Below are 22213 nucleotides of genomic sequence, written 5' to 3'. Positions count from 1 at the left end.
AGGTTTTCTTTCTTGGACCTTTGAACTCAAGATAACAAGGTTTGACTGTAGCTTCTTTTGCATTTAAGTGTATGGAGAGGATAGTACATGGATAGCTAGATTATGTTCATTTAAAATCAAGTCATGTCATTGTAATAAATGACACTGGTGACCTGTATTTGAATTAAGCATTGACATATCAAACATTTATGACCTGAATGACATCCTAAAGTTTTTGATAAAGTTTTATGTTAGGAAGTTGGGGGGTGCACTCACTTCATGACTGGATTCCAAACAATTCAGTGATTAAGGTTCATGGACACTTCACAAAATTAAACTCTGACCAATATTTGTACATAGTTAAAAAGTTAGGTTTTGATATTATAAAGGAATGTATTTGAGATCTTTTTGTTATCTGTAGATTTCTCTCTGACTACCTGGATGGCTGAGATGGGAATTCCCTCTAAAGCTCAAGTTACAGATATAGAGAAGGGATTCCTGATACAGCAGCTGGGTATTGATGCCTACAGATTGACCACTCCTTGCGACCCCACACAGAGCCCATACACTCCAACAACCAATGGATGGAACAACAGTATGTACATTCTGTATAAAGAAAGAAAGAAAGGTGGTATTGTGAAAAAATGACCCTGGTCAAAAACTTCTTCACATGCTTGTCTAATTCATACACCATCCCCCCTCCCTCAGAATACACAATACATTGTATCCAGTTAAGTCAAGTTGAACTGTACTTCATTCTGAAGAGTGACAGCTGAAAGTAATTGTGATGATTTTTTCCACCATTCCTTCCCTAGTTTTCAGTAAACTGAAGCTCTGCATAAAACTCCTGTTTATTAAGTATTTGAATTTCCCTTGCAGTGTGTGGGGTAGCCTTTGTTGTGCCCACTGCCATCTCCAGTGCTGCTGTGAAATGTACACTGTCAGCTGATTGTAGCAGAGTAGATTGTTGTATGGAGTATGCCTACTTCAACCTCAAACTGCATTTCTTCCTCCACTTAGACCAGTGTAACTATGTCATAGTGGGTGGAATTGAGAAGAAAAACTTCACCAAAAATATTCTCAGCTTTCCTTGGGGTATGTTTTTTATCATTTCTTTGTTATTATTAAATGAATTGACATGATGAAAATGATTAAGCATTGTTTTTTATCAAAAAAAAGTATATTGTACACGTCAAATTTTCTGTCTCCATTAGGATCAGACAATGTAGAAAGCATCAACAACATTATTAAAATGAGGTAGGCTAATATCTTTTTCATCAATCTAAGTGTACAGTAAAACACACTAGTAGTAAACTTGATTAGAAAGAATTCACACCTACAGTGAATTCAATTTCATTCCTCACTTAAGAAAAATATTGAATTACGTTTAGAATTACGGAAAATTTTCATCCATAGCGTTTCATTCTAATTGTGTTTTACTGAACATGTACAGTAGTATTCTTGCAAAATTTACTTAAAATCCATATCTAATTACTTATTGTCTATAAAGATTACAATGCAGAGGAAACAAAATACAGTGAAACCTGTCTTATCCGACATGCACTAGAGATGAATATTGTGTCGGAATAGACAGGGTGTTGGATTGCACAGTGTAAAAAACATAAAAAATAGTAAAATGATAAAGAAATTTTAATGTGAAATTCACAGTGTGTTGGATTGCACAGGTGTTGGATTAGACTTTCACTGGATTGATTTTTCTACAGATACACAATAGACAGACTGAGCCTGTCCGACAAGTATGTGCTGAACGTGTCAGTGGCGGTGTGTCTGGAGCCTGACTCCTGTGATGTGGACGTCACTGTTCTGAGAAATGTCATGATTCCTATCCTACAGTGTAACCTCACCATGCCAGCTAAACTAGCAGGTCCAAATTATAAGTTCTGAAATCTTCAAATTTTGCATATATGTTTTACAACAATGGAAATATTTGATTAAAGTATATGAATCATAAGTTTGTAACATACATGTACTTGAATTCATTCAAGGGTAGATTAGTCAATCTTTGATAGAAATTAGCTTACATTATTTGTAAGTAATATTTGCATGGCTAAAGGTGTACAAATTTTATATGCATCCATTGAAGCTTAATTGGAAAAATGATAATTTTATTGTTGAATGTAAGTCTCTCTGCTATGTTTAGGATTTTCTTTGACTAATTGGATGGCATCTCAAGGACTTGAGGGAAGTTTGTCTAAGGCTGTGTCAGATCAGCTCCTAAATACTCTGGGTATTGGACTCTTCATGAAGGAAAAGTCGTGTGACAGAGCAGAGACACCATACAGCAGTAACAAACTAACCACAGAAGGATGGTCTGCTGGTAATTCATATTTGGCCTTCATGTTTGCAACAATTTTAATTAGTTCTCTGAAATTATTTGAGTTAGTTGTTTTTAGTGTGTAAAAAATTCAATATTGACATTTTTATTAGGGGTGGGGGACATTTACAAATGAAAATATTGTATGTTCAGTGCAGTGTATTTGAAATTGGCAAAAATGATATATTTATGTTGTTTTAGTTTGCCCAGCAACGATTGCCCTTCTGGAGATTCGAGATACGGTCAGTTGTTTTGTAAACAGTTCATGTACATCCATCACTTGTTGTGTGGAGGTGGAGAAGCTGGAACAGGCATTTGAAGTTGTCCTTGACCTGGATTTCTGCAATCAGAAGGTCACATTTGGAGTTGAAAGGTTAACAAGGACTGAGGCACTGAAAGACTTTGAATTTGGTAAAAAAATATTTATCTTAACTTTAAAATAATTTCATAGTTTTCAGGGGAATGAGTGATATTTTTATGTTGTGGATTCACCTGTATTTATTTGTTGATTTATTTTTTACAAATATTTATATGACTCTTAGGAGTGAAAAAAGAGATGGTGATCATGGGAGTGTTCAAATTCTGGTAAGTCTCATTTTCAGTAGTAAAATATTTTTTAAAAAAAACATTCGAACTGCATTCTTACACAATACCCGTGGTCATTTGATCGGATGTAGAAAACAATTATCAATGTGCACAAAATTCAATTTGACTTGTGGTCATTTTTATTAGGGGTCAGAGACCAGAGAGCTTATGCGATAAATGAAAATATTGTCTGTCTAGCTGTTGTCCGTGTCTGTGTATTCTGTAAATTTGCAAAAACTCCTCCTACAAAAATAATTTTTCAATATTACTTGGCACAAAAGTAGACTACACTAAGATACATAGAATAGTGCATCGATTTTTGATTTCGATGAACGGTGTTGCCATGGTTACTAAAAATAGAATTTTCTGTGAAATCCCTTTAAAACGCTACTCCTTCTACAGTTTTGGTCTGATTTCAATATAACTAGGCACACAAGTAGACTACACTAAGATACATAAAATAGTGCATTGATTTTTGATTTCGATGAACGGTGTTGCCATGGTTACAAAAAATAGAATTTTCTGTGAAATTCCTTAAAAACGCTACTCCTTCTACAGTTTTGGTCTGATTTCAATATAACTTGGCACAAAAGTAGACTAAACTAAGATACATAGAATAGTGCATCGGTTTTTGATTTCGATGAACGGTGTTGCCATGGTTACAAAAAATATTTTCTGTAAATTCCTTTAAATTTTTCTACAGTTTTTGATTTCAATATAACTTGGCACACAAGTAGACTACACTGGATACATATATGCATCGGTTTTTGATTTCGATGAATGGTGTTGCCAAGGTTACTAAAAATAGAATTTTCTGTGAAATTCCTTAAAAACGCTACTCCTTCTACAGTTTTTGTCTGATTTCAGTATATCTTGGTACACAAGTAGACTACACTAAAGAGATCGGTTTTTGATCATGAACGGTGTTGCCATGGTTACAAAAAATTTTTCTGTGAAATTCCTTTAAAACGCTTTTCAGTTGTAAATATATTTTACACAAACTACACTAAGTACAATTGCATCGGTTTTTGATTTCGGTGAACGGTGTTGCCAAGGTTACTAAAAATAGAATTCTCTGTGAAATTTCTTTAAAACACTACTTCTTCTACAGTTTTGGTCTGATTTCAAAATAAATTACACAATAGACACACAAAGTCATACATAAAATAGTGCAAGGTTTTTGATTTCAAACTGTATTGAGTTATTGTATATACAGGTACAGTGTGTGGGAGCTGGTTGGGGAGAACTCCTATGCTATATCTGTAGACCTGGCTGTGTGTCTGGAGGACTCAGGAGAATGTGTGGTGGATGTTAATGTAGTGGATAGGGTCAAATTTCCCAAGACAGACTGTGACTGGCCAACCAGCTTCATCCAAACAAGTAAGTACAGCTTAATTAACATGTTTCATTAACATGTTAATATTTTGTATATTTTCTAAGGTCAGTTTGTAAAGGCAGATTTCCAGCTAGCAAATACTGTGATACAATTTCTGTTGACATTTATTTTAATATTTACTGTATTGACAACAGCTATGTTTATTTACTTGACAGATTTTTCTTTGACGGCATTCATGGCTGAGAACTCAGTGACTGACCCGTCACAAATAACGGGACTTGTGTTGGAGCGATTGAAGGAGACACTGGGGCTTCCTAACCATATGGATACAGCCCAATGTTCACTAACAGACTCTAGATATACCCCAAACTCTAACGGAATAAAAAATGGTGACTAATTAACTACAGAGCTAAAAATTATTTAAAATATGAAAAAAAATTAATTATCAGCCAAAATAGTGTGAGAAAAAATGTCAAGATGTATTATATACATGTAGATTACTTGCATGGTATTCAAGAAAGAAATGCTTGATTTAGTTAAACAGGTATCAAAGTGAAAATATAAATCACAGTTGTATAAATTACAGACTGCACCCGAGCTGTAAACCAACCAACAGAGGATGCCGTTCCGTCTCAGGTTACCTCCCTTCCTGGTAACATGGTATGTCAGATCAAGGACTTGTGTACCGGGATAGACTGCTGTGTGCAGTCCACGCCCCTCTCCCATAACTTCCACAGCTACCTGGACATTGATCCTTGTAACTTTAAAATCAGCTTTGGAATTGACAAACTCCAGTTCACATTCAACTTAAGGGATTTTACATTTGGAGTAGAGAGGGATGTTCGCCTGTTTAATGTTGTTAGAATGAGGTAAGAGCTTTTTTTTTATGCCCTGATAATGGAAAGTTTGGGGCATATATTTTATATTTTGTCCGTTTGTTTGCAAAAACCTTAACTTGGCATAACATCTGAGTGCTTAGTGCTTTCATCTTTACATGTATATTCCTTATGACAAGACCTTTCCTTGAATACCTTTGAATTTTGACTTCACAACCTAGGTCTTGGAGTTTGACCTACATTTGAAAACCTTTAACCTTGATCATTCCATATAAGGGATCAGTGTTTTGCCAAGACATTTTAATAGTAAAATAACATAATATTAAAAAAAATGACTTTTAAAAATGATAATCACCTAAATCCTGTCAATGCTGTTTACAATGTAGATTCACCATTTGGGATCTTGCATCAGAAAACCAGTACTTGGTAGACCTAAACTTGAGTCTGTGCTTTGAGACTGCGGGAGCCTGTATGACAGATGTTCAAATATTTAACAGGAGAAGACTGTCCAAGGGTGTCTGTAACTACAGTGCTCCACCCATCTCCATCAATCATCCACTAACTTAATTATCATATTTTATTCTACTGTAAATCACTTTTTATTCAGATCTGATGATAATAACACTAACTTATCATAAATTTTATTCTAATGTTGACAGTTATATAGAGGAATAACAATAATTCATGAAAATAAGAAATGCTTTTAAAATGTTCTACAGCTTTAGAAAAAATCTTTTAAATTGTTGCAAAAAAAAATATTTTTTTTTTTTTTTATTAATCAGATTTTTCCTTGAACCAGTGGAAGCTGTCAAGGGGAATAACTGCGACCTCGCTGTCACAGTTTGATTCAGATTTGCTGATGGAATACTTGGGAGTTCTTGGGTATCTTAACCCCTCCCAATGTAGCAAAGTAGATCCTTTATCCTTGGAGGGTTGGGTTGATGGTAAGATATACCATTTCTCCCCTTTTATTTATATTAATTGAAAATCATGGTTTTTGCTTACCACTTTGCAAGCTACATGGTTAAATATAAAGTAATGTATTCCTTGTTTTCAGATTGTCCAAGGTCATCTTTATACATGAAGACTGACCTGTCATCACAGCCCGCCCTCTGTAGAATATCCTCCAAGTGTACCGAGGTTAGATGCTGTGTCAGTGTAGGTCCTGTGGCCAGAAATTTTGAAGCCTACATTGACATTGATCCTTGTAATCATAGAATGACTGTTGGGATAGAGGATTACAAGACAGCCATAAATCTACTGAACTACACTTATGGTAAATACATGTACATACATGTAGTTAATTATGAATTACAAAGGTCATACAGGATGCTAAAAAAGTATTGAAATATGCAGTTAAACTTCAGGGGCCCAATTTACAAAAGAACTTACAACTAAGACTAAAAAATTCAGATGATTGTAAAATTAATGATTCTCTTTGAAATTGTTTGTGTAAAAATATCTTTTACATTCCTTTTAAAAAGTTTAAAATAATTTTCGATATAAAGTTCTAAAGTTAATTAAAGTTAATTAAAAAGTTATATGAAGAATTAAATTTGGTATTAAGTCTTAAGTCCTTTTGTAAAATGGGCCCCTGATCCATGTCTAGACTTTAAAGTGAATTCTTGGTTGAAATGCAACAATTTTCATTCTTTAAAAGGACAAATTTAGAGAAATACTTTCAAATAAAGATAAAAAACATTTTTATAAATATCTCTTTATCTACATAAAGTTTAAGTTGTATAATGGAAATTAATAAAGATTTTTTTTCTCTGTTTAGGAGCAACAGAGACTATTCAGATGGAGAGTTTGATCATGCTAAGGTAAAATGTTGATTGGTATTACATTTTATTGGGAAAGAAATTTTTATTAGCTCCCCCCTTCAAATTTGACTCAACTTATGATTAATTATTATTTTTGTGTACATTAGCTATCTTGTGGAGAGATTTGAAGGAGCTGAGCGATTCCTTGTCAACCTGAACCTCAGTGTGTGTTTGGAGCCTAGTGGAGCATGTTATTTGGACTCCATCATCTTACAGGACGTGTACCTACCCTCAGCACCATGTGATTGGACCAAACCTCAGACAGGTAAGATCAAATTAACTTCAGGTAACTATCAGTTTTGTGACTGGGTTTCCTTGAAAATTCTTTTCCAGGGACATATTGACATAAACAAGCTGTAAAAGTATGATTCTGTAAAGACTAGCATACTGTAAATCACTTTTTATTCGCGAGAACTTTATAATTACGCGAGACAATGAGATTGTGAAAATATCATTCACGCGATTAAAAGTATTCCATACGATAATATAGAGGAAAAACAAGAATTCGTGAGAATTATGTCTCGCTAATGAAGAGTCAATGACTTGACAAAAATGTTTGTATTTGACAAAAAAGTTTTGAGATACTAAAGGCCAAAGCTCCATTGTAGATTTGTACATTTTTAAGTTGTACACACAATAAATTCCAATGGTTTTGACTTAGATATTCCTTCGATCAATATTTTCGAATAATCTAGATTTAATTGTTATTCGAATATACCATTTTAGCCTGGGCTTAACATTAATTGTGAACTTCAATTTTAAGGTTTCTCCTTGAGCAACTGGTATGGTAATTTATCCCTGACTCCAAGCACCACCCTGTATCCCACTCATCTATCCCTCCTGAAGGAGTCCCTGGGGGTCACAGATTACCTGAACTCTGCCCCCAATAGGTGTGACAGGTCATCAGCAGTCTATAAACCTGAAACCCCAGGTCTCTCAGGATGGAAAATAGGTCAGTGAATCTTGGCAAGAAAGGTTTCTAAAAATGAATTCATTGTAAAATGAAATTTTTGGTGATTGATGCAGTCTATCGTGGACTCTTTTAAACCTTATGAAAAGTGGAGAGGTATCTACTGTCAGTTTTAAGTTTATTGTAAAAATGTACGCTGCTTTTTATGATAATAGACAGTGGCTGTAATCTGAATTTGCTGGTGATGAGCTCCCTGCTGGCTGACGGAATGAACTGTTACCTGAAGTCTAAGTGTACAGCCGTGGAGTGCTGCCTGGATGTGGAGGATCCGCTTCAACAAAACGTCCGCTTCTCCTTGGATCTGGATCTCTGTCAGCAGATCCTGGAAATCAGTGTGGACAAACTGAAGGGAAAGAAAGCACTGTTCGCGTACTCATATGGTAGTGTAGAGTAGAGATACACATGATTATTCAAAGATATGAGAAGAAGAAATTTATGAACAGAATTTCTTTTTGTTGATTTTGTGTGTTACTTTCAAAGTGAAGCATTTTATTGAATTTCTTTCTTTTCTTTTTTTGCAGGCATAATGGATTATTTCAGAATGTCAGACTTGATTCAAATTGAGTGAGTTTGAATAAATTTTAGTCACCTCAAAGATTCATGTTTTAAGTCTAATCAGTTTATTCTCCTCTTGAAGAAATGAAATACATGTATAATCAATTCTTTCTGTCCAGGTTTAAGATAGACTTGGTAAGCTCCAGTACTGTGTCCTTCTACCTGAAGCTGAAACTCTGTTTTGAGCCAAACTCCTGTACAAGAGAGATAATCGTGTTTAACAATAAACACGTTCCTGCTCCGTCCTGTCAAAGAAACCTCCCTTACAAAGACCCAGGTAAGTCATCGTCAACTTGTGAAACAGCAAGTGAGTTCAATAACTACTAATCATTTGATTTCAACAGGCAATCTAAAATTTGTTTTTTATACATGCATTTCTTTTTGCTAGAAATATGGTAAAAGTTTTTGTATAGAATAAAGATGTCAAAGAATTTTATATATATATAGTATTCAAAATGGAGTATTTGTGTTGTACACTATGTTTATTGTTTTGAGATAAATTTTCTTTAGGATTACTTAGAATAGTCTTATTTATCGAACTGTTTTGACATTTTAAAGAATATATGAATAGAACAGGGACTGCATGTATTTTTCAGCATTTTCTCTCACACAATGGTACAACTCCAATGGACTGTCCCCAGGCTCCAATCTCACAACACTGGATGCTAGGAAGCTCCTGGAAACTCTAGGAGTGGGTCACTTCATGCAGGACATAGGCTGTCAGAGGTCAGGGTCTGTGTATAGCCCTTCACAAAACGGCTGGAAATCAGGTACCAGAAAGCATTGGAATTTGAAATATTGAAAGTAAAAGTGACTAGACAGTAAAATTTATGAGTAAACCAAATCTGAACATCTCTACATTGTTGTAAAGCATCACTTTAAGTTTTTGTAAGAAGACACTGTTTTGTAACTGCTGTATGTGAATATTCTCCATGAGATTATGAAATTTTTCAGAATGCCAGTTGGTAGTGGATACAGACCCCATCACAGAGCCTGTGAACTGTGTAATTGAGGACACGTGCACTGCTGTCAGCTGTTGTGCTGAGGTGGGGTTTCTCCAGCAGTCATTTGAGGTTACCATGTCACTTGACCCCTGTACAGAGACCTTACAAATAGGAATTGAGAAGTTCAGCTTTAATGTCAGCCTGAGCACCATTACAATGGGTATGAATGCAGGAAGGGTTGTGATGTTGTTCTTAGTCCTGTTTACATGCCAGTAGAAAATCAACATTATATTTTTGATATTTTAGGTTCAACAAATGAACTGTACCTTAATGGAATTGTACGGGTCATGTAAGTAACGCTATTTTTTTTAGTTTAAGCTGAATATTCCTCATGACCTGTTGATCCTGTTAAAATGTGAGGGCGATATGCATATATTGATCAATTTATTCATTTTTAAAAACAGTACAGGTTTCCATAGGTAACTGAATTTTTTGCATGCCACTTTTGCAAGATGTTTTATGCTTCTAATGAAAGAATATGATCCCCTATTTTACCTTTGAAATTATTTTTTGTATAATGATACATTTACTTACCTGAACCATAGGCGACAGTGAGTTATTGTGTTCAAAATTTTGCAGTATTTATGCATTTCAATATTGACACTTCTGAAGATACAGTTTTACCCATTGTTGCCATGGTTACAGAATTTGAATTTTCTGTGAAATTCCTTTAAATTGCTACTCCTTGAAAAATTTCCACTTCTTTCAATTGAAAACTACATTGGATTATCCCCTATAAAAAATAAAGAGAAAAAAATCAAAGTGGAAATAAAACTAAAGCAAAAACCCTGTTAAAAGCTTTGATAACACTTTAAAACAAATATGATACAAAAGAAAAAGAATATATGAATAATAATCTTAAGTCATCATATATATCAAAATTCATGACTAAATTTTAACATGCTAACTCTATATTAAAGGTACTTGTATTATAATACAGGCTGCATGAAAACTTAATTCTTTTTTTTTTTAATGAACATTGAATTAAAGGCTTATAATTGACTGCATTGTACTTCACTTTAAAAATTGACTTGTGATATAGCCATTACCATGGTACATTTCAAAATTTGATGTGCATATTTTTTGTTGAAGATTCTGCTTGTATATGATATGTATTCAAAAAGATGAGATAAGCAATTTAATTATTAAGGGGAAAACAAAATTATTGCAAAGGATTTTTTATTCTTAGGATCATGTGTAAGCAAGTAAAAGTCACTTTTGGTGAACATGACCTACGATGAACTATATAAAACTTTTTTTTACATTTTATTTACAGATACACTATTACGGACCTGCCAGTGCCCAGACTGTACAATGTATCCTTTTTTTTTTTTAATGACATTGAATAAGGTTGCTAATTGAGGCATTGTACTTCACTTTAAAAATCTGTCTGTATTCAGCCATTACATTTTCAAAATTTGATGTGCATATTTTTTGTTGACCCTGCTTGTATATGATATGTATTCAAAAAGATGTGACTTTAATCATTAAGGGAAAACAAAATTATTGCAAAGGAACTTTATTCAGGTTTGTGTACAGAGAATGGATGAATTTGAAGGTTTTTTGTTATCAGTTTAAAGTATACAGGTATTTTATGAAATGGATTGGACAGCAGGCATAAATGCCTTTGCTCATTCTCTGTATAGTTTGTTGTAGTTACCATAATTAGTATAAAAATATGTTCCAATGCATGAAGTTGCAAACACAGAGAGTTACAGGTTCAATCCAAGTTACAAGTACAAATTCTTAAAAATAGATGAAGATGCTCCAATTATGACACAATATTGTAAAAAGAGTTCTGTTTTTAATCCTTTTCAGATTTTAAAATTGTAATGTTTTACAAACAGAGGAAATAATTAGAACTTTTAATTTAGGTTTCAGGATTGCAAAGTGGTATTCAGACAACTTTATTTCTCCACCAAACTATGAGTTGACCCCAGAGAAGTGGAACAAATTGCTGGATGACTTAGGAATCAGGGCCTACATAAAAACAAGTCCTTGCTCCTTTGACATGAATACCTATAAACCAACCAACCCATATGGATGGAATAATGGTAAATCAGCTTAATTTGCATCTTTTACTTAGGTCTCCAAAATATTAAAAATAATGTAAACTCTATCTACTGTTAAAAATCTCACACACCAAAGTTCCACAAATGTTTCAAACCAAGAGTGTGTTCAAGAAGTAATAGAAAAAGTAGATGTAGAAGTGTAACAACTTTTAATACGTATGCTATGCTAGCTACAAGGGAAGGCAGCCTAAATACATGTATCTGAAGCTTTCACCAAATCCAAGATGACAGCCTTAATTACAATTTCATATTTGTTCCTGAGTTTAGAATGCCCCCAGGACCTGTCTTCTACTGTCTTTCCCACCCTCCCCTCACATGCCCGCTGTCAGATTCCCTCCTACTGTACTGGATTCAGCTGCTGTGTTTTGGATCAACACATTCTACATCATCACTTCACTGTGGGCGTCAGACTAGACGACTGTAATCACCTGGTCACCATCCAGCTGGAGAAAATCTTCATAGAAATCCCTCTCAACAATTACACATTTGGTAGGATGTCACCTTAAATTGTAAAAAACATTTTGAGTTCCATGTTACTCAGTTATTGATTCCATATTCTTGTAATTTTTGATTTTTTGACAGGAGTTAATGAGAAGAGGTGGATTATGAGTGTCTTAAGATTTGAGTAAGTTAACATTATTTATCTTTAGTTATTTATACTTGTATAATTTAATTCATTGTTAAAATATTTTAATCACTAAAAATTCACCAACTATATACCCCGGTAAGTAAATTCTTGATGTGTATATGATAAACTGTGTTATTTAAATGAAGTCTTATTAAACGGAATGCTCCACTATGTGGTGTTTATGTTGCATGAATAAAATGAATTCTGGTAACCTTTGTGTAGATTTACGATAGAGGACTTGACCCTAGAGAACAGCTACCAAATAACTGCAAATGTACGCATCTGTTATGAGCAGACCTATTGTGCTGTAGACACCATCACTCTCCTGACAAACTTTAAGGTGCCGAAAACAACTTGTGAATGGGGAACGGGATTCTTAACAGGTAGAGTGTATAAATTTTCCAAAATAGTAGACTATTTGCATTTGTTTTTACAAAAAAATTGTTTTGATATTAACTTGCAATCTTGCACATACCAATATGTCTCCAAAAGTAAAAAAAATCACAACTATGTGAAAAGTTAGAATTTCATTTGTTTCCAGAAATGTAGATAACGGACATTTAATTTTTTTATATTTCCTTTTGCAGACTTTTCCCTGAAGTCTTGGTTGAGAGGTAAAGGTCTGCCCTCTGGCGTGGACCTCATCCAGTCTGATGCCCGGCAGCTGGAGGCATTGATCGGTCTATCTGAATACACAGAGAACACCACACAGTGTAGCAGGTCCAGCTATGGGGCCAGTCAGGATGGGGGCTGGAACAATGGTGGGTAATTCTTCTGTTTACTTGAATGTCTAGTTTAATGAACAGCCATTTAACAGTCAGTTCTACTGTATCAGACTTACAGCTGTACTTAATTCTTGGCAGAAAAAAGGTTTTCAAAGATAATCAATATTTTTAGTTACTCATTAAAAAAATTCCCGAAAGAAAATAGCATGTTGTGTAACATGGTGAACATTTTATGATTCAGAGTGTAGAGAAGCGTCCACTCCTGCCCCACTATCCCCGTCCGTCTCCTGTCGAGTCCTGTCCGAGTGTTCCAGCATTGACTGTTGTGTGGACATCAGCTTCCTGGCGAACCGCTCTGTCAACATCCAGTTCCTAATGGATCCCTGCTCCTCTGTACTCAGTCTCAACATTGAGAAGTACCAACACAACATGACTCTCTACAACTACCAGTTTGGCAAGCCGGATAACTTTACACTGCAAGGAATTATAAGAATTGAGTATGTGTTATTGTTTTCATCAATGGAGCAGTGGATTTGTAAATGAAATTAAGTAGACATACTGGATAAGTCTTTAACTCTTTCTTTTTCAGCTTTTTAATTGAGAATTTCCCACTTTCAAGAACTTATGTCGTGAGTTTGAATTTGAGTTTGTGTCTGGAATCATCTGAGCCTAGTAACTGTGTGTACTCAGAGGTTATTCTGAAAAATGCAGTGCTTCCCAAACAGACTTGTGATTATGCACTGGAGTATGAAAATCCTGGTGAGTTATATGTTGCATGTATAAGTGTTGTATCTAGGAATATCCTGAAATGATGAAATATGTTTTGTGGTTGATATAATGTGCAAAAATGAGTATACCAAAGACAAACATGACAAAGCAAAAGAACAAGAAACCAATGCTCATTGTCTAAAAACACTGTCATGTTGAAGGACATATCACTGTTTATGATCTTTCTTTCCTTTTAAGGGTTCAGTCTGGGAACTTGGCTAACCAGTAAAGGATATACTGTGCCTCTGAATGGTGACCAGACCAATGCTCTGATGAGACAGCTAGGGCTGGAGGAGTTTGTCAGTCTCACCTGTGACAGAAACAGTTCCTTCTATCAACCAGATACAACACCTGGATGGAAGGTGGAACCAGGTATATTTTGGTCATGTTGTTTTGTTTTTTTCATAGTGTTCTTAAATAAAAAAAAAATATTTTTTTGCTTTAATTATTATGTTTTAAGTTTGGCATTGATGTAGGGAGAAGGCTAAAATAGGCTGAGCCTGCTGCCCAATCCTATTCACTTTTAGATCTTTGAATGAAATAGAGATAAAATTTTAAGATAGAGAAAATAATGTTTCTGTATGTTTTCTACATAGGCTGCCTGGCTGTACCAGTAGAACTGTGGGAGAATGACACAAACTGTTACATAGACAGTAACTGTACCACGGTCAGCTGCTGTTTAGATGACGAGGTGACCGATCGGTCCTACCAGATGTCTGTCCAGATCTTGACCTGTGACGAGAAGCTGCTGGTCACTCTAGAGAGGAGGACCTTCACACTACCTTTACTGGACTACGCTGATGGAACCACCCACATCATCAGGCTGTTTGGGGTCCTAATATTGGAGTAAGTTATCAAATAATCTACTTTTCTTCAAGTGACACTAAAATTTGTGTGCATATCTGAAAAAAAAAATTAATTAAACAATGTCAAGGTCAGGAGGTACAGAATTATCAAGTTATGAAGGTCTCTATGAAATGTTTAATTCCAACCAAAAAAATACATAGTGGAGGAACATTAGGAAGCCTTGCTTAGTACAAAGAATGCTTGGTGTTTAAGAAAAGCTTATCAAGATGGTCTGATTTCTTTGGTTTGGTTAATTATAGTAGTAATTTTGCTTTCTTTATATTACAGATTTAATATAGATGACCTGCTATCCCTGAACCAGTATGCTATATACATGAGGCTGAAGCTTTGCTATGTCCAGGGGTTAGCCTGTCAAAGAGACATCAGGCTCCTAGAAAATGCCAGGTTTTCTAAAGTGAACTGCACCCCAGATCAGTATGCCATAAATGGTATAAATGTTTTACTCTAGTTGTACATGTAAATTATCATTGATTTTTTGAAAATCCTGTATTAAAATTATGCTTATCTAATAGTGATAAAGTACTAAAAATTGCTTGTTATTTTTGTTTTTTGAAGGTTTTTCCTTGACTCAGTGGTTAAATGACAGCCAGTTTCCTCCAGGAGTTGTTCTAGAGAAGTGGGTGGTAGAGCACCTCAAAATGGACCTCAAGCTGTCCGCTCTACTGATGAACCCCTCCTGTAACAGAAGCTCCTACGTAGTGGACCAGAACAATTGGGATATGTCTAGTAATGGGCTTTTTGATTGTTGTTATTTAATTATCATGATATGTTGAGATACCATGTTTCTCAACATTTTAGGTAAATTAGTTTATTTGATTTATGAAAATAGATAGCTAATATAGTGCTAATATAAGTAGTATGCCTGCTTTCAATCCTGAAGTGCATTCAACCTAAAATTAATATATGAGTAAATAATATCTTTATTGTGTTTGCAGAGTGCTCTCAGCCAGTGTCAGTATCAGCTCTTCCCACCCACACTTCCTGCATGCTGACTCCCTACTGCTCGGGGGTCACCTGTTGTACAGATGCTGCCATGCTGGGGATGACCTTTCAGACAGAGGTCAAGCTAGACAGGTGCCAAGGAAAACTGCTCCTGAAAATTGAGAAACAGCAATTGTCCATTGGACTTCATGAGTTTCAGTTCTCTGCTTGGCAAATGTACACACTTGGAAATGTGTTTAGATTGAGGTGAGTATGTTCTTGTACAAACATGTATATAACTGTTTGCAGATCTTTAATTAAAACAAAAAAAGTCTTATTCAGTATGTGCAGGTGCCTTTTATTTTATAATGAAAAATGCATAAAGGGGAACAACTCTTCACTGACTCGAATATTTCTGTCAGAGGATGGAAATTAAAATGAAATTCAAGTGTCATACTGGCCTATGATGCACATATATTTCAAAGGAATCATTATTGAAGATGATTTTTTTAATAATAAATTGTGTACAGGAAATGTAGCAGTTTATCCAGTGTTAGATTCATGTCTCAGCAAAGTCGTTCTCCCTGAAGGTCACATTTTTTCATAGAAAGAGTATTTGGTAAACCTTATACTGGTGATTACATTTCAGGTACAAAATAGATCATGTGACCATGGAGAACAAGTACAGATTTAATTTGAACATCAGTGTCTGTTTAGAAACTTCTGAAGCATGTTACCTCAACTTTCCACTAATGACTGATGTTGATATTCCCATTCTTGACTGTGATTTCAAAAATGTGTCTTACCCAATCCAAGGTTTGTAGAAAGCAAGGCACATACTGCTCATTTATTCATTCATGTATTCAATGAACAAAAAGTAACACACAAGAGAAATAAATTTTACAGGTTTCAACTTTACAAATTTCCTGATCACTCGAGGACTTCCTCCATCTACCTCAGCATTGTCCTGGGAAACCTCCCTTCAGTTCCTGGAGCATTTGGGAATAGAGACATACTTCAATAAGACAGCATGTGATAGATCCTCATTCACTGGTGCCCTGCCCTCAGGATTCCTGAAAGGTAAGGTTCCCATTCTCATGATGCATGTTTTAAAAAGTGGATTTAGATATTTTAAAAGACTTGATCAACATTTCTAAGAATTTGAGATGAGACTGGTTCATGATAAATTTATATTGATGAAAATTTATCCATAATCTTTTTTTATGCATAAAATCTTTGACATAGATTCTGGATGTACTGAAAATGTTGCCCCCTTTCTGCTGAACCTATCGGACACAAACTGTAGAATTGGTGCCTCCTGCCAGGATTTCATTTGCTGTTCAGAGATATCTACAATTGGAAGGACTTTGGCGTATGATTTCAGTGTGGATCCCTGTTCTCACACTTTAAATATTGGCATAGAGGATTTTCACTATCAAAGATCACTTGTAAACTTTGAGTATGGAGTCACTCAAACATTCACCATTGGCCAGATCTTCATTTTAGAGTAAGCAACTTTGTTACTTCAGCAACATACATTGATCTTATTTTAAGTATACTGAACAATTAATATATCCAGCAAAAAAAAAAATTAATAAAAATTTGAAACTTTTGAATGACAGTGTAAATATTACAGTTGTAATGAGATTTAATGTCTTGAATTGGTCCTTTATCAGCTAATGTCTATCTTTGATTGACCTTCAGATACAAGGTGACAGACTTGACAGGACAGAGACAGTTTCTGATTGACCTGAAGCTCAGTGCCTGCTTTGATGACGATCAGCCCTGTCAGCAGGTCATAGCCATCCTCAAAAACTACCTGGTGACTAAACTGCAGTGTGCCTGGTACACAGGATTTGTAGAAACAGGTAAGGAAAAAAAATCTTTTTTGGCATGTCTAAAAGGAATAAACTTAGTACTGAATAATCAGTGTAAATAATGTCAATCTTATGCTTAATTTATTGAGCTTCAAGAAAGTTTTGTTATTAAATTAAGATGTTATATTTTCAGTTATTTACATGTTGAAAGAATATATTGATTACAAACTATTATTAATATGTGTTGGATAGAACAAAGTAATATGTGTATACAACGGACCAGTTGTTATTAAAATTTACAATCCCTTTTTACTCACTCAGGCTTCTCCTACACCAGCTGGCTGAGTTCTCATGGACTAACAGGTACCACTGTCCTACAGCCCAGTGATGTAGCGAGTCTACTCAGCACACTGGGAATCACAAAGTACATGCAGTCTCCGTCCTGTAACTCAATGACTGGGGACTACGAAAACTCTTATCAGGGTTGGAGGTCTTGTAAGTTGTGGAAATGGTATCTTGTGCAAGTACAGTAAAACTCGTTTAGTACGAACATGGATATTGCAAATTCACAGATAAAGTGAAGTTCTCTTGGATCCCAAGCTATATAAATTTAACAAATTCCTTATAAGGATATAACGAATTATGGATATACCGAAGTAATTTCATAGATCCCAGTGACTTTATTATAACTGTTTAATTAGGATTCTCCAAGAAATATATATCGCTATAAAGGTTACCAAAAATGTATGTGTGTTGAAGTACAGCGTATGTTAATGCTCCATTGCAGTGTGTCCAAATGATCAGATAACCAACAGACCAGTGATGAACAGCAGTTTGTCCACATGCATCCTATCTAAGACCTGTACAGGGGTGAAGTGCTGTATCAGTGTACCCAGACTCAGTCTGTCTGTGGAAGCCTATGTAGAGGTTAACCCCTGTAACCAAACTCTGCAAGTAGGAATCGAGAATTTACACTTCAACAGGAGTCTGTATGGTTACAAGTTCGGAGAACATGAACAGTTTGATCTTTATGGATTTATAGTCATTGAGTAAGTAAGCTTGCTAGATCATTAGAAAATTTCTGTGTATCCAAAAGATTTTTTTCTCTTACTGTAAATCACTTTTTATTTGCAAGAACTTTATTTTCGTGTAATTACGCAAGATGAAATGCTCGCGAAAATTTCATTCTCGCATATAATAGAATTCCTTAAGATTATATAGAACAATGACCACAATTCGTGAAAATTTTGTCTCGCTAATAAAGAGTCAATGACTATCTCGCGAAAATAAGGTGTCGTGAAAATTAAGTGATCTACAGTATTTTAAGTACATGTACAAATGTACTACTCTTCTTTGCAGTTTCGTGATAGTTGACTTGCCATTTGGAGGGAGCCATGGTCAGTACCTGGTCAATGTGAACATGAGTATCTGTTTTGAGGATGCACAGCCATGTGACACTGTAGTTTCTGTGTTCAAGGATTCACTTTTAAACAAGGAAGACTGTAATAGGAAAAAAGACTTCTTAGATCCAGGTCAGTATAACACAGATGATTCACTCACCAGGTAACAAGTACTGCATCAAGATTGATTTATGAATATAATACATACATGTTTTTAGGATTTTCCCTTGCTACATGGAAATCTCAGCATGGTATAACTGGCAGTGGTCCCCTGGATGTACACAATGTGAAGCTGTTACTACAGGACCTGGGGGTAGCATCTTTTGTGAGGGAGCCCTCAGACAGGTGTGACTGGACCTCTCCCACCTTCTCTGGAGCCAATGCTGATGGATGGACTGATGGTTAGTTTTTATAATTCTTTGCTTATGAATGATCTGTTTTTCTCCATCTATTTTTCTAAATGATAACAGATTAATTACAGAGAGGACTTGTAGAGGTGTTATGCCTGGTATCCAATACTTTTATGTTTCATTCATGATAAAATATTGTTTAATAAGATAAGAGAAAGTACTTAAAAATGCATTCTTTACATCAACAGTTTAATTTTCATTTACCATTAAAACAACTTTTGAAAAGCAGCTTTATTTTGTAATAATCTGTCATAGGCTGTAACACAACGACCGAGGGTTTGTCTCCCCTTGGTGACAAGGTGCGCTGTTCCATCTCCCCCTCCTGTACAGAAGTACACTGCTGCCTGAGATCTGACACACTACAGGAAATGTTTGACGCCTACATCTACCTCGACACCTGTAATAGTAAGGTGACAGTAGGCATAGAGAAGCTCCAGTGGAACGACACACTGGTCGACTATCAGTTCGGAACCTCTATGCATGTCTCTCTTCTTGGGTTAATCAATCTTGAGTAAGTTATTTTTTCATAGATTGCATTTTTTTTTCAGTCAGTTTGTTTCTAAAATTGCCTGATTTTCTTAAACATATTTGCCATTCATATAAAGTAACTGTGTTTAAAGAGACAGTGAAACTTCAGATGCGAAACACTAGGCTTTGTAAACAGCAAATCAGTTATTTAGCAAGCCTTTAATTCCATCTGTAATTGAGTTAATCTTCTCTTAACAGCTACATCATCACAGACTTGGTGAGTGAAAATGTGTATGGAGTTAGATTCAACTTGAGCATTTGTCTGAACTCCACTGGGCCCTGTGAGGTACATGTAGAGGTGTTTGATGAACACAGGCTTAACAAACCAACATGTAACTGGACCAGAGGCTTTGCTGTTGATGGTAAGAAAGTATTATATGACATTGCTCCCTCATAATCTCTCCAATTAGGTGTAAAATGATACTTGACAATTTGAGGGTTACAAAGTGTTATAGCAATATTAACCATGCTGAAGAGAAGGAATACATGGGAGGATAGTGGAAAGGGAGAGGGTGGTACAAGACAAGGACTGGGGAAAGGCTAGATCAGTACTGCCTTACATTATTGCATTGTGACTGCCTTGCATTGTTGCCTTTCTATTGTCATTCCCTCATCTTGTTGCCTTAATAGTATGTGATAATTATGCTTTGAATACATGTATTTATTCCCCTCTTTTCCGGTCTCTAAAATAATGCTCTAACTTATAGCTTAATTGTCTCTTGTGAGAAAAAGGTCTGCTAAGACAATTACTGTATGTAATAAATGTTCATGAAATTGATAGGTTTCTCCCTGGAGTCCTGGCTGTTGACAAAGGGTTACACAGACTCAGCTGATCTACCTAATTATGTTGTGTCTGAGCTGCTGCATGACCTGGACATTGCTCCATTTCTAATGGACACAAGCTGTAACAGGAGATCTATTCCATTTTACCCAAACACTGATGGATGGAACAAAGGTGATTCAAAAATAACTTTGTAAACAATTTTTTCCATGATAAGTCGGAATGAATTTATCTTGGATTAGCTGTTTAACTTGAGTATAATTTTTAAGACCTAGGTTATTTATTTGAGATTTTATTGATTTCAGCCTGTGACGAGTATGTAGCCCTGAGCCCCGTCGCCTCTAACACCACCTGCCATGTCTTTGACTTCTGTACAGGCGTGAGGTGCTGCTCAGACGTTGGATTTATCCATAGGTCTCTTCACAGTTTCCTCATCATCGACCACTGTAACTACAAGCTGGCAGTGGGAATAGAGAAGATGATCGTCAATACCAGCCTACACTCGTATGTCTACGGCACGACCCAAACTGTCATGTTAAATGGAGTCGTCAGGCTACAGTAAGTCATTTCCTTTATCATGGAATGGTGATACCTACGAAGATGTTATATGAAACTGTTAACTGGTTTGCTTGCCATCTTTGATAAAAGTTTTGAAAGGAGCTGTTTTTGTAGTATACGTGATATTCATACAATATGTATATATTTTGTCTAGGTACTCTATAAATGACTTCCCCAATGAGAACAAGTTCCAGGTGAACGTCAGCCTGAAGATCTGTTTTGAGAGCAGTAAGCCTTGTCTGTTAGAAATCCCCGTGTTCTCAAACACAAAGCTCCCAAAGAAGGTGTGTGACTGGACTACAGACTTCCTTCATCCAAGTAAGTGTTTGTAGCATCCATTGTAACGATTGTTGGTCTTCTTTGTATGCTTCAGGAAGTGTTATTTATTTCTGAACCCATCTTTTTGATTGAAGGTCTTCATTTAAATAGTAGCTACCTTACTGTTAATTATAAGCAGAAATTAATTTTGTATCAAAATTGTCATGATTTTTTTAAGTTATTGGATAGAAATTGAAATTACTTAATTTTTTTGTTGCACACCAGCATTCTCCTTCACTGCATGGAAAGAGGAGAGAAAAATCACTGGGACAGGTCTGTCTGACAATTTCCTGGCAGAGCTGATGGATGACCTTGGACTGTCATCATTTATACTGGGCAAGGACAAGAAATGTAGTGATACCAAAGCACCATTTACTCCAACAGTGGATGGTTGGAATAATGGTGAGAGAGAAAAACATATAATACCCAACACCATTACACAGATCTCTGATTTTATATTCAGTGTAAAGATTAACTTTGTGTTCATTTAGAAAATTTGTCATTCCTATCATTTTGAAATTTTATAATGTAAGTGTGATAACTGATAACGTTATCCCTGCAAAGAACGTGCAAGTCTTTTTTCCTTTTCAGAGTGCCCTCAGTCCCTCAAATCCGCCCTGCCTTCTCTGTCTGTTCAGCCTATCACCTGTCATATTGACTCCTCCTGTGGTGGTGTCCAGTGCTGTATAGATGTGGCTTCCCTCAGCACCACCTTCACCACCAGACTGGAGGTGGACCCCTGTAACTATAAGATGACTGTGGGTATTGAGAGGCTGACTTTCTCTAAGGACCTGTTTGATTATGAGTGGGGACAACAGGAAGAAATATGGATGTTTGGGGTAGTCCGAATGAAGTAAGTTATAGTGTATGCATGTTTTTGCAGAGTTACCCGAGAACTTTGTTACAGAAATAAGTCATCCTTACACTACCCATCTTTTTCATATATCTTGATTGCAAAAAGAAATAGTGTGTAGGATAAAATTACAATGTTTTTGTA

General features: G+C 35.5%; 1 protein-coding gene across 1 annotated transcript in view; it reads left to right on the top strand.

Annotated features, from left to right (window-relative positions):
- The window catches only part of LOC134244450 (uncharacterized), a 126261-nt gene that overhangs the window by 27523 nt on the left and 76525 nt on the right, over positions 1 to 22213 (top strand). The window contains 48 exon segments of the mRNA XM_062726712.1: positions 401 to 574; positions 859 to 1074; positions 1194 to 1236; positions 1704 to 1864; positions 2141 to 2317; positions 2516 to 2725; positions 2857 to 2899; positions 4116 to 4279; positions 4451 to 4624; positions 4822 to 5104; positions 5458 to 5621; positions 5854 to 6015; positions 6129 to 6347; positions 6852 to 6894; positions 7002 to 7159; positions 7658 to 7846; positions 8020 to 8244; positions 8386 to 8428; positions 8539 to 8696; positions 9016 to 9189; positions 9374 to 9583; positions 11298 to 11477; positions 11763 to 11984; positions 12078 to 12120; positions 12346 to 12506; positions 12711 to 12884; positions 13090 to 13345; positions 13438 to 13607; positions 13815 to 13988; positions 14213 to 14462; positions 14751 to 14911; positions 15039 to 15209; positions 15419 to 15671; positions 16054 to 16220; positions 16311 to 16484; positions 16650 to 16911; positions 17109 to 17272; positions 17543 to 17716; positions 18009 to 18270; positions 18581 to 18753; positions 18840 to 19022; positions 19287 to 19542; positions 19758 to 19921; positions 20341 to 20514; positions 20646 to 20898; positions 21053 to 21216; positions 21442 to 21618; positions 21808 to 22069. Of these exon segments, the coding sequence (XP_062582696.1) occupies positions 401 to 574; positions 859 to 1074; positions 1194 to 1236; positions 1704 to 1864; positions 2141 to 2317; positions 2516 to 2725; positions 2857 to 2899; positions 4116 to 4279; positions 4451 to 4624; positions 4822 to 5104; positions 5458 to 5621; positions 5854 to 6015; positions 6129 to 6347; positions 6852 to 6894; positions 7002 to 7159; positions 7658 to 7846; positions 8020 to 8244; positions 8386 to 8428; positions 8539 to 8696; positions 9016 to 9189; positions 9374 to 9583; positions 11298 to 11477; positions 11763 to 11984; positions 12078 to 12120; positions 12346 to 12506; positions 12711 to 12884; positions 13090 to 13345; positions 13438 to 13607; positions 13815 to 13988; positions 14213 to 14462; positions 14751 to 14911; positions 15039 to 15209; positions 15419 to 15671; positions 16054 to 16220; positions 16311 to 16484; positions 16650 to 16911; positions 17109 to 17272; positions 17543 to 17716; positions 18009 to 18270; positions 18581 to 18753; positions 18840 to 19022; positions 19287 to 19542; positions 19758 to 19921; positions 20341 to 20514; positions 20646 to 20898; positions 21053 to 21216; positions 21442 to 21618; positions 21808 to 22069 (8614 nt within the window).

Source organism: Saccostrea cucullata, unplaced genomic scaffold (assembly GCF_032062105.1).
Source record: "Saccostrea cucullata isolate Sc308-1 unplaced genomic scaffold, CSIRO_AGI_Scuc_v1 ctg359, whole genome shotgun sequence".
NCBI classification, from domain to species: Eukaryota; Metazoa; Mollusca; class Bivalvia; order Ostreida; family Ostreidae; genus Saccostrea; species Saccostrea cuccullata.
The sequence above is the reverse complement of the archived record's forward strand: the minus strand, read 5'-3'. Positions and strand labels throughout refer to the sequence as shown.